Here is a 12,436-nt window from a genome sequence, read left to right as displayed (position 1 = left end):
CCTCACTGTGACACTGACACACCCCCACCCCTCACTGTGACACTGACACACCACCCCCACCCCCTCACTGTGACTCTGACACCCCCCACCCCTCACTGTGACACTGACACCCCTCCCCCACACTGTGACACTGACACCCCTCCCCCTCACTGTGACACACTGACACACCCCTCCCCCTCACTGTGACACACTGACACCCCCTCCCCCTCACTGTGACACTGACACCCCCCTCCCCCCTCACTGTGACACTGACACACCCCTCCCCCTCACTGTGACACTGACACCCCCTCCCCCCTCACTGTGACACTGACACCCCCCTCCCCCTCACTGTGACACTGACACCCCCCCACCCCTCACTGTGACACTGACACTCCCCCACCCCCTCACTGTGACACTGACACCCCCCTCCCCCTCACTGTGACACTGACACCCCCCACCCCTCACTGTGACACTGACACCCCCCCCACCCCTCACTGTGACACTGACACTCCCCCACCCCCTCACTGTGACACTGACACCCCCCTCCCCCTCACTGTGACACTGACACCCCCCACCCCTCACTGTGACACTGACACCCCCCACCCCTCACTGTGACACTGACACCCCCCACCCCTCACTGTGACACTCTGACAACCCCTCACCCCCTCACTGTGACACTGACACACCCCTCCCCCTCACTGTGACTCTGACACCCCCCTCCCCCTCACTGTGACACTGACACCCCCCACCCCTCACTGTGACACTGACACCCCCTCCCCCTCACTGTGGTACTGACACCCCCCCACCCCTCACTGTGATACTGACACCCCCCCCACCCCTCACTGTGACACTGACACCCCCTCCCCCTCACTGTGACACTCTGACACCCCCCCTCCCCCTCACTGTGACACTGACACACCCCTGCCCCTCACTGTGACACTGACACCCCCCTCCCCCCTCACTGTGAAACTGATACACCCCCCCACCCCTCACTGTGACACTGACACACCCCTCCCCCTCACTGTGACACTGACACACCCCCACCCCTCACTGTGATACTGACACCCCCCCCACCCCTCACTGTGACACTGACGCACCCCTCACCCCTCACTGTGACACTGACACCCCCCCCACCCCTCACTGTGATACTGACACCCCCCCCACCCCTCACTGTGACACTGACACAACCCTCCCCCTCACTGTGACACTGACACCCCCCCACCCCTCACTGTGACACTGACACCCCTCCCCCTCACTGTGACACTGACACCCCCCCACCCCTCACTGTGACACTGACACACCCCCCTCCCCTCACTGTGACACTCTGACACACCCCTCACCGCTCACTGTGACACTCTGACACCCCCACCCCTCACTGTGACACTGACACCCCCCTCCCCTCACTGTGATACTGACACCCCCCCCTCCCCCTCACTGTGACACTGACACCCCCCCCTCCCCTCACTGTGACACTCTGACACCCCCCCTCACCCCTCACTGTGACACTCTGACACCCCCTCCCCTCACTGTGACACTCTGACACCCCCCCACCCCTCACTGTGACACTGACACCCCCCTCCCCCTCACTGTGACACTGACACAACCCCCCTCCCCTCACTGTGACACTCTGACACCCCCCTCACCCCCTCACTGTGACACACTGACACCCCCCTCCCCCTCACTGTGACACTCTGACACCCCCTCCCCCCTCACTGTGACACTGACAACCCCCCCCTCCCCTCACTGTGACACTGACACACCCCCTCCCCTCACTGTGACACTGACACACCCCCTCCCCTCACTGTGACACACTGACACCCCCCTCCCCCTCACTGTGACACTCTGACACCCCCCTCCCCCCTCACTGTGACACTGACACCCCCCCTCCCCTCACTGTGACACTGACACCCCCCCTCCCCTCACTGTGACACTGACACACCCCCCTCCCCTCACTGTGACACACTGACACCCCCCTCCCCCTCACTGTGACACTCTGACACACCCCCACCTGCACTGCACTGACACTGACACACCCCCTCCCCTCACTGTGACACTCTGACACACCCCCACCCCTCACTGTGACACTGACACACCCCCTCCCCCTCACTGTGACACTCTGACACACCCCCACCCCTCACTGTGACACTGACACACCCCCACCCCTCACTGTGACACTCTGACACACCCCCCACCCCCTCACTGTGACACTGACACACCCCCACCCCCTCACTGTGATACAGACACACCCTCCCTCACTGTGATACTGACACCCCCCCCTCCCCCTCACTGTGCCCCCTCACTGTGATACTGACACACCCTCCCCTCACTGTGATACTGACACCCCCCCTCCCCCTCACTGTGACACTGACACCCCCCCCTCCCCTCACTGTGACACTCTGACACCCCCCTCACCCCTCACTGTGACACTGACACCCCCTCCCCTCACTGTGATACTGACACCCCCCCTCCCCCTCACTGTGACACTGACACCCCCCCCTCCCCTCACTGTGACACTCTGACACCCCCCTCACCCCTCACTGTGACACTCTGACACCCCCTCCCCTCACTGTGACACTCTGACACCCCCCCACCCCTCACTGTGACACTGACACCCCCCTCCCCCTCACTGTGACACTGACACACCCCCTCCCCTCACTGTGACACTCTGACACCCCCCTCACCCCTCACTGTGACACACTGACACCCCCCCACCCCTCACTGTGACACTGACACCCCCTCCCCCTCACTGTGACACTGACACACCCCTCACCCCCTCACTGTGACACTGACACCCCCCCTCCCCCTCACTGTGACACTGACACACCCCCTCCCCCTCACTGTGACACTGACACACCCCCTCCCCTCACTGTGACACTCTGACACACCCCCACCCCTCACTGTGACACTGACACACCCCCACCCCTCACTGTGACACTGACACACCCCCACCCCCTCACTGTGACACTGACACACCCCCACCCCTCACTGTGACACTGACACACCCCCACCCCCTCACTGTGACACTGACACCCCCCTCCCCCTCACTGTGACACTGACACACCCCCTCCCCTCACTGTGACACTCTGACACACCCCTCACCGCTCACTGTGACACTCTGACACCCCCTCCCCTCACTGTGATACTGACACCCCCCCTCCCCCTCACTGTGACACTGACACCCCCCCACCCCTCACTGTGACACTGACACCCCCCCTCCCCTCACTGTGACACTCTGACACCCCCCTCACCCCTCACTGTGACACTCTGACACCCCCCTCCCCTCACTGTGACACTCTGACACCCCCCCACCCCTCACTGTGACACTGACACCCCCCACCCCCTCACTGTGACACTGATACCCCCCTCCCCCTCACTGTGACACTCTGACACCCCCTCCCCCTCACTGTGACACTGACACCCCCCCCCTCCCCCTCACTGTGACACTCTGACACCCCCCACCCCTCACTGTGACACTGACACCCCCACCCCCTCACTGTGACACTGACACCCCCCTCCCCCTCACTGTGACACTCTGACACCCCCCTCACCCCTCACTGTGACACTCTGACACCCCCCCACCCCTCACTGTGACACTGACACCCCCACCCCCTCACTGTGACACTGACACCCCCCTCCCCTCACTGTGACACTGACACCCCCCCACCCCTCACTGTGACACTCTGACACCCCCTCCCCTCACTGTGATACTGACACCCCCCCTCCCCCTCACTGTGACACTCTGACACCCCCCCACCCCCTCACTGTGACACTCTGACACCCCCCACCCCCTCACTGTGACACTATGACACCCCCCACCCCCTCACTGTGACACTGACACACCCCCCACCCCTCACTGTGACACTGACACCCCCCCTCCCCCTCACTGTGACACTCTGACACCCCCTCCCCCTCACTGTGACACTCTGACCCCCCCTCACCCTCACTGTGACACTGACACACCCCTCACTGTGACACTGACACCCCCCTCCCCTCACTGTGACACTGACACACCCTCACCCCTCACTGTGACACTCTGACACACCCCCTCCCCCTCACTGTGACACTGACACACCCCTCCCCCTCACTGTGACACTGACACCCCCCCTCCCCCTCACTGTGACACTGACACCCCCCCTCCCCCTCCCTGTGACACTCTGACACACCCCCCTCCCCCTCACTGTGACACTCTGACACACCCCCTCCCCCTCCCTGTGACACTCTGACACACCCCCTCCCCCTCCCTGTGACACTCTGACACACCCCCTCCCCCTCCCTGTGACACTCTGACACACCCCTCCCCCTCACTGTGACACTCTGACACACCCCTCACCCCTCACTGTGACACTGACACCCCTCCCCCTCACTGTGACACTCTGACACACCCCCTCCCCCTCACTGTGATACTCTGACACCCCCCTCACCCCTCACTGTGACACTGACACCCCCCTCCCCTCACTGTGACACTGACACCCCCCTCCCCTCACTGTGACACTGACACACCCTCACCCCTCACTGTGACACTCTGACACACCCCTCCCCTCACTGTGACACTGACACCCCCCTCCCCCTCACTGTGACACTCTGACACACCCCCCACCCCTCACTGTGACACTGACACACCCCTCCCCCTCACTGTGACACTCTGACACACCCCCTCCCCCTCACTGTGATACTCTGACACCCCCCTCACCCCTCACTGTGACACTGACACCCCCCTCCCCTCACTGTGACACTGACACCCCCCTCCCCCTCACTGTGACACTGACACACCCCTCCCCCTCACTGTGACACTGACACCCCCCCCTCCCCCTCACTGTGACACTGACACCCCCCCTCCCCCTCACTGTGACACTCTGACACACCCCTCACCCCTCACTGTGACACTGACACCCCTCCCCCTCACTGTGACACTCTGACACACCCCCTCCCCCTCACTGTGATACTCTGACACCCCCCTCACCCCTCACTGTGACACTGACACACCCCACCCCTCACTGTGACACTCTGACACCCCCCTCCCCCTCACTGTGATACTGACACCCCCCCCACCCCTCACTGTGACACTCTGACACCCCCCCTCCCCCTCACTGTGACACTGACACCCCCCTCCCCCTCACTGTGACACTCTGACACACTCCCACCCCTCACTGTGACACTCTGACACACACACCCCTCCCCCTCACTGTGACACTCTGACACACTCCCACCCCTCACTGTGACACTCTGACACACCCCCTCCCCCTCACTGTGACACTCTGACACACCCCCTCCCCCTCACTGTGACACTCTGACACACTCCCACCCCTCACTGTGACACTCTGACACACCCCCTCCCCCTCACTGTGACACTCTGACACACCCCTCCCCTCACTGTGACACTCTGACACACCCCTCCCCCTCACTGTGACACTGACACCCCCCCACCCCTCACTGTGACACTGACACCCCCCTCCCCCTCACTGTGACACTGACACACCCCCTCCCCCTCACTGTGACACTGACACCCCCCACCCCCTCACTGTGACACTGACACCCCCCTCCCCCTCACTGTGACACTGTCACACCCCTCCCCCTCACTGTGACACTGACACCCCCCTCCCCCTCACTGTGACACTGACACCCCCCCTCCCCTCACTGTGACACTGACACCCCCCTCCCCTCACTGTGACACTGACACACCCTCACCCCTCACTGTGACACTCTGACACACCCCTCCCCTCACTGTGACACTGACACCCCCCTCCCCCTCACTGTGACACTCTGACACACCCCCCACCCCTCACTGTGACACTGACACACCCCTCCCCTCACTGTGACACTCTGACACACCCCCTCCCCCTCACTGTGATACTCTGACACCCCCCTCACCCCTCACTGTGACACTGACACCCCCCTCCCCTCACTGTGACACTGACACCCCCCTCCCCCTCACTGTGACACTGACACACCCCTCCCCCTCACTGTGACACTGACACCCCCCCTCCCCCTCACTGTGACACTGACACCCCCCCTCCCCCTCACTGTGACACTCTGACACACCCCTCACCCCTCACTGTGACACTGACACCCCTCCCCCTCACTGTGACACTCTGACACACCCCCTCCCCCTCACTGTGATACTCTGACACCCCCCTCACCCCTCACTGTGACACTGACACACCCCACCCCTCACTGTGACACTCTGACACCCCCCTCCCCCTCACTGTGGTACTGACACCCCCCCCACCCCTCACTGTGACACTCTGACACCCCCCCTCCCCCTCACTGTGACACTGACACCCCCCTCCCCCTCACTGTGACACTCTGACACACTCCCACCCCTCACTGTGACACTCTGACACACCCCCTCCCCCTCACTGTGACACTCTGACACACTCCCACCCCTCACTGTGACACTCTGACACACCCCCTCCCCCTCACTGTGACACTCTGACACACCCCCTCCCCCTCACTGTGACACTCTGACACACTCCCACCCCTCACTGTGACACTCTGACACACCCCCTCCCCCTCACTGTGACACTCTGACACACCCCTCCCCTCACTGTGACACTCTGACACACCCCTCCCCCTCACTGTGACACTGACACCCCCCCACCCCTCACTGTGACACTGACACCCCCCTCCCCCTCACTGTGACACTGACACACCCCCTCCCCCTCACTGTGACACTGACACCCCCCACCCCCTCACTGTGACACTGACACCCCCCTCCCCCTCACTGTGACACTGTCACACCCCCTCCCCCTCACTGTGACACTGACACCCCCCTCCCCCTCACTGTGACACTGACACCCCCCACCCCTCACTGTGACACTGACACTCCCCCACCCCCTCACTGTGACACTGACACCCCCCTCCCCCTCACTGTGACACTGACACCCCCCACCCCTCACTGTGACACTGACACTCCCCCACCCCCTCACTGTGACACTGACACCCCCCTCCCCCTCACTGTGACACTGACACCCCCCACCCCTCACTGTGACACTCTGACACCCCCCTCACCCCTCACTGTGACACTCTGACTCACCCCTCCCCCTCACTGTGACACTCTGACACACCCCCTCCCCCTCACTGTGACACACTGACACACCCCTCCCCCTCACTGTGACACTCTGACACCCCCCTCACCCCTCACTGTGACACTCTGACACACCCCACCCCTCACTGTGACACTCTGACAACCCCTCACCCCTCACTGTGACACTGACACACCCCCACCCCTCACTGTGACACACTGACACACCCCTCCCCCTCACTGTGACACTCTGACACACCCCTCACTGTGACACTGACACACCCTCACCCCTCACTGTGACACTCTGACACACCCCCTCCCCCTCACTGTGACACTGACACCCCCCAACCCTCACTGTGACACTCTGACACACCCCTCCCCTCACTGTGACACTGACACCCCCTCCCCCTCACTGTGACACACTGACACACCCCTCACCCCTCACTGTGACACACTGACACCCCCCTCCCCCTCACTGTGACACTCTGACACACCCCCTCCCCTCACTGTGACACTCTGACACACCCCTCACCCCTCTCTGTGACACTGACACCCCCCCACCCCTCACTGTGACACTGACACCCCCCCTCCCCTCACTGTGACACACTGACACACCCCTCCCCCTCACTGTGACACTGACACACCCCTCACTGTGACACTGACACCCCCCTCCCCTCACTGTGACACTGACACACCCTCACCCCTCACTGTGACACTCTGACACACCCCCTCCCCCTCACTGTGACACTGACACCCCCCTCCCCCTCACTGTGACACTGACACCCCCTCCCCCTCACTGTGACACACTGACACACCCCTCACCCCTCACTGTGACACACTGACACCCCCCTCCCCCCTCACTGTGACACTCTGACACACCCCCTCCCCTCACTGTGACACACTGACACCCCCCTCCCCCTCACTGTGACACTCTGACACACCCCCTCCCCTCACTGTGACACTCTGACACCCCCCTCACCCCTCACTGTGACACTCTGACACACCCCTCCCCCTCACTGTGACACTCTGACACACTCCCACCCCTCACTGTGACACTCTGACACACCCCTCCCCCTCACTGTGACACACTGACACACCCCTCCCCTCACTGTGACACTCTGACACACCCCTCCCCCTCACTGTGACACACTGACACACCCCTCCCCTCACTGTGACACACTGACACACCCCTCCCCTCACTGTGACACTCTGACACACCCCTCCCCCTCACTGTGACACACTGACACACCCCTCCCCTCACTGTGACACTCTGACACACCCCTCCCCCTCACTGTGACACTGACACCCCCCCACCCCTCACTGTGACACTGACACACACCCACCCTTCACTGTGACACTGACACCCCCCCACCCCTCACCGTGACTCTGACACACCCTTACCCCCTCTACCCCACATTACAACAGCCTGATATACCTATCAATATAACTCTCTGGTGTGCCGTTCACTGTTAGAATAAAATTTGATGCACCGATTTGCGGTTCTTGGCTGAGCTGTCAGTTGATCTGAAGGTCCAGGTACTGAAATACATTGACGTGGTCCATTGCCTGACCTGTCCTGTAATGACAGTGCATCCTGTCATTTCCTGTCCTGTCCTGTAATGACAATCCATCCTGTAATTTCCAGTGCCTGTCCTGTAACGACAGTCCATTCTCTAATTTCCATTGCTTGTCCTGTTATGACATTCCATCCTGTTATTTCCAGTGCCCGTCCTGTCCTGTAATGACAGTCCATCTTGTAATTTCCAGTGCCTGTCCTGTAACGACAGTCCATTCTCTAATTTCCATTGCTTGTCCTGTTATGACATTCCATCCTGTTATTTCCAGTGCCCGTCCTGTCCTGTAATGACAGTCCATCTTGTAATTTCCAGTGCCTGTCCTGTAACGACAGTCCATTCTCTAATTTCCTGTCCTGTCCTGTTATGACATTCCATCCTGTTATTTTCATTGCCTGACCTGTCCTGTAATGACAGTCCATCCTGTAATTTCCAGTGCCTGTCCTGTAACGACAGTCCATCCTGTAATTTCCAGTGCCTGTCCTGTAACGACAGTCCATCCTGTAATTTCCAGTGCCTGTCCTGTAACGACAGTCCATCCTGTAATTTCCAGTGCCTGTCCTGTAACGACAGTCCATCCTGTGATGTACTGTGCCTGTCCTGTAACGACAGTCCATCCTGTGATGTACTGTGCCTGTCCTGTAATGACAGTCCATCCTGTGATGTACTGTGCCTGTCCTGTCATGTAAGAATGGTCCGTCCTGTGTCAGTGTCACTGCTAACAACACTTGTACTTTTTTTTGAAGATTTGTGATGTCATCTCGAAGTGGGAACAGGCCCTGAAGGAACTTCAGCCTGGGAAATACGAGAGCAACAGGATAGTGAGACTGATGTACAAGAGCCGGTAAGAGCACAATACTGGAAACTCTCTTCCCTCATCAAGAACGTGCTTTTCCCCAAAGCTGTGTGAATGAAGATCAGTCCTGTAGATGTTGCTCTCAGCCCGCCCCCTAGTGGCCGTACAGAGACATGGGCACAAACCACTGTCGGTGCTGGAGGGAAGTCCCCGTTCACCAGCCTGCGTGGGTTCCCCTTCACCGATCACAGTGTGCGAAACACCCCACTTCACGCCTCTGGGTCTTCGCTATTTCTCTAAATGACACACACTTCCATCAGAAGACACCTCATCATTAAAACACCCAACAGATGCTGCCTAAACACCTCACTGACCAGCCAGTCTAGTAACCGGGAATTGACCTTTGATTTTGAGACATAGATTTCAATATTTCCATGGTAACGGGGCAGCTTTAATTAAAGTAATTTATAATGCAGAGTTTTAAATAAAGGGTCATTCAGACTAAGGCTGACCATGAAACCCCCAAACAGTTTTTTTTAAAATCTGGTTTCTTGACGTCTTTACTGGGAACAAAATCTGTTGTTGTTACCCAATGGCTCCAGACCCACTTTAATTTCAGGTGCAACCTTATGCCAGTGCATCAGTGTACCCCCCCACTTTTACCATGGTCTGTGAGGGAGCTTGAAATTAAAAGCAGGATTAATGCAGGAGGTTGTGGAATTTGTTGTTTTGCCGTAGCAAAACCCTACAAAGACATAAAATTACTACAAATTACGGAAGTATGTAAATAATGTGCAGTAAAGGAATAATGAGGTTGTGTTCACGGGCAATTCAACAACATGATTGCGGAGGAGAACAAACTGCTCCTGAATCGGGATCCTCCCTGGTGGTAGTAACAAGGTGAGGGCATGTCCTGGGTGCTGAGAGTCTTTGGTGAGGGTACCACCGGATTTTAAGAAAAATTCAAGCACGGGTCAGAAAGCCGATGTGCTGTGGTGACTGAGGCTTCCCACCACCGACAAGGCACTAGTCAGGAGTGAGATGCACCTCCCCGGCAGAGCAGCGCTGTGAAGCCCGGCACGCCCAGCACAGAGCCGCCCGCGTACCAGTGCCCCTTCTGCCACCACCAGGGTGCCGTGGCTTCCAGGGGATTTACTCCAACAACTCACTGACCACCACCACCAGGACACGCGGACCTGCTACTTGAGAACACCGGCACCTTCCCTGCCCCGCGATGAGACAAGGCAGCTTGGGGGTAGGTGCAGGAACAGAAACGTTGAGCTGACAGTACTCGGGCTGAGCCTTCCCCACGCCTTCACCTCGGGACCAGTGAAGGGTGAGTATATGTGCTGGTCTTGGTATTGCTTTCTAAAGATAAGTAGCAAAGCTGGCCTTGCCCCCAGTGCTCCTAGAGTTGCCCATCTCCACAGACCTTGTGCATGGCCCCTGTGTTGTACTGAGCACACTGACCCCGTCACTCTGCGCAGGTTGTATTTCAGAGCTCAGGCGAAGGGCGAAACGGAACGAGAGAGGCTGCTGCTGGCCTACCAGCTTAATGAAGAGGTGGTGAACAGCCGATTCCCTATCAGTAAGGACTTGGCGTTGGAGGTGGCTGCGTTAATGGCACAGGTTAGTGAGGGTTACCAATGAAACTGGGAAGCAGCAGCTCTCAGTTCTGCGTTTAAAGGAGCACAATTGGACACATTGAATTATGTTCACCTCATTGCAATATATGTTAATGCAGCAGATTCTGGTTAATTGGGCCATTGGTTAATCAGGCAAGCTGCTTATTTGGGACAACTTGAAGAACAAAGAACAGTCATTTATTTGGGACACTATGCCAATTCATTGGGAGAGGAGGCTGTTGCTGAACATTTTCTGACTAGCATCAGTTGCGTGCACTTACGCAGCCGTTAGACACTACACCATGTTTGGAGCAAACAGTTTTTAAATAGTGCCAGTTGTGCGTGCTTGTGTTCAAAAAGCAGTGATTTTTGTGACTGATAGTTAGCTAGAAATAAGCAGTAAGACAATACAGAACTGTTTTGTTCACTGTAGTTTCAAGCATTCAGACTTGGAGATGCCAGAAACAGCCAGGAGTGAAAATGAAACAACATCACTACTTCAACAAGTTAGGAACTACAAAGAATTTGAAGGTATAGACTAGTGGTCACCAACCCTTTTAAGCCCAAGATCCCCTACCTCGGCCTTAGTGAAAGGCAAGATCGACCGACTAAATCATTTCGGGGGAAAAAAACAGCTCAGATTGTACTTCCAACTTGAGGCCCTTTATTTGGGCTAATTGTATTTTAATTACATAAAATGCTTTTGTCAAACCTTCAAATTAACTTAACCAAGAAAACACTGTAACTAGCGTATCAAACAGGCCATAGCGGCATCGAGCTCATCCAATAACGCCTTGAATAAGCCGTGCTGAAGCGCTTTTGCTCGAATCAAGTTTATCAGTTTGACCGCCAGTGTCATTATATGAGAAAAGTCTAAGACCTTCCCAGCCAAGGCCTGCTGATGAATCACACAGTGATAATCCAAGAAGTCGGGAAAATCAGGGTCATTACGGCACAGTGCTATAAAAACCAACGCACACACCCTGGGGCCCCATCAGTAGTAATTGCCACCAGTTTATGAATGGGGATGTCATTTTCACGCAACACACACAAAATGCTGGTGGAACACAGCAGGCCAGGCAGCATCTATAGGGAGAAGCACTGTCGACGTTTCGGGCCGAGACCCTTTGTCAGGACTAACTGAAAGAACAGACAGTAAGAGATTTGAAAGTCTCAAATCTCTTACTATCTGATAAGAGTTCAAATCTGTTACCATCTCTTCTTTGTCACTCCTGACGAAGGGTCTCGGCCCGAAAACGTCGACTGTACTTCTTCCTATAGATGCTGCCCGGCCTACTGTGTTCCACCAGCATTTTGTGTGTGTTGCTTGAATTTCCAGCATCTGCAGATTTCCTCGTGTTTGCATCATTTTCACGGACTTTTTTTAAAACTCATTGTAAATATCCTCACCTCTTGTTCTCTCCTTTAAGTACAAAAGAGT

At 57.6% G+C, this 12,436-nt stretch overlaps 1 protein-coding gene across 2 annotated transcripts in view; it reads left to right on the top strand.

The window, feature by feature from the left end:
• Positions 1-12,436, top strand: part of plekhh1 (pleckstrin homology domain containing, family H (with MyTH4 domain) member 1) — a 255,781-nt gene that overhangs the window by 222,520 nt on the left and 20,825 nt on the right. For both annotated transcript variants that reach the window (XM_073040330.1, XM_073040329.1), the window contains 2 exons: positions 9,321-9,418; positions 10,858-10,999. In XM_073040330.1, coding sequence (XP_072896431.1) covers positions 9,321-9,418; positions 10,858-10,999 — 240 coding nt within the window. The remainder of the gene's footprint in view (positions 1-9,320; positions 9,419-10,857; positions 11,000-12,436) is intronic.

The sequence above is a fragment of the Hemitrygon akajei genome, chromosome 3 (assembly GCF_048418815.1).
Source record: "Hemitrygon akajei chromosome 3, sHemAka1.3, whole genome shotgun sequence".
Taxonomy (NCBI): domain Eukaryota; kingdom Metazoa; phylum Chordata; class Chondrichthyes; order Myliobatiformes; family Dasyatidae; genus Hemitrygon; species Hemitrygon akajei.
This window is presented reverse-complemented; position numbering and strand designations above follow the sequence as displayed.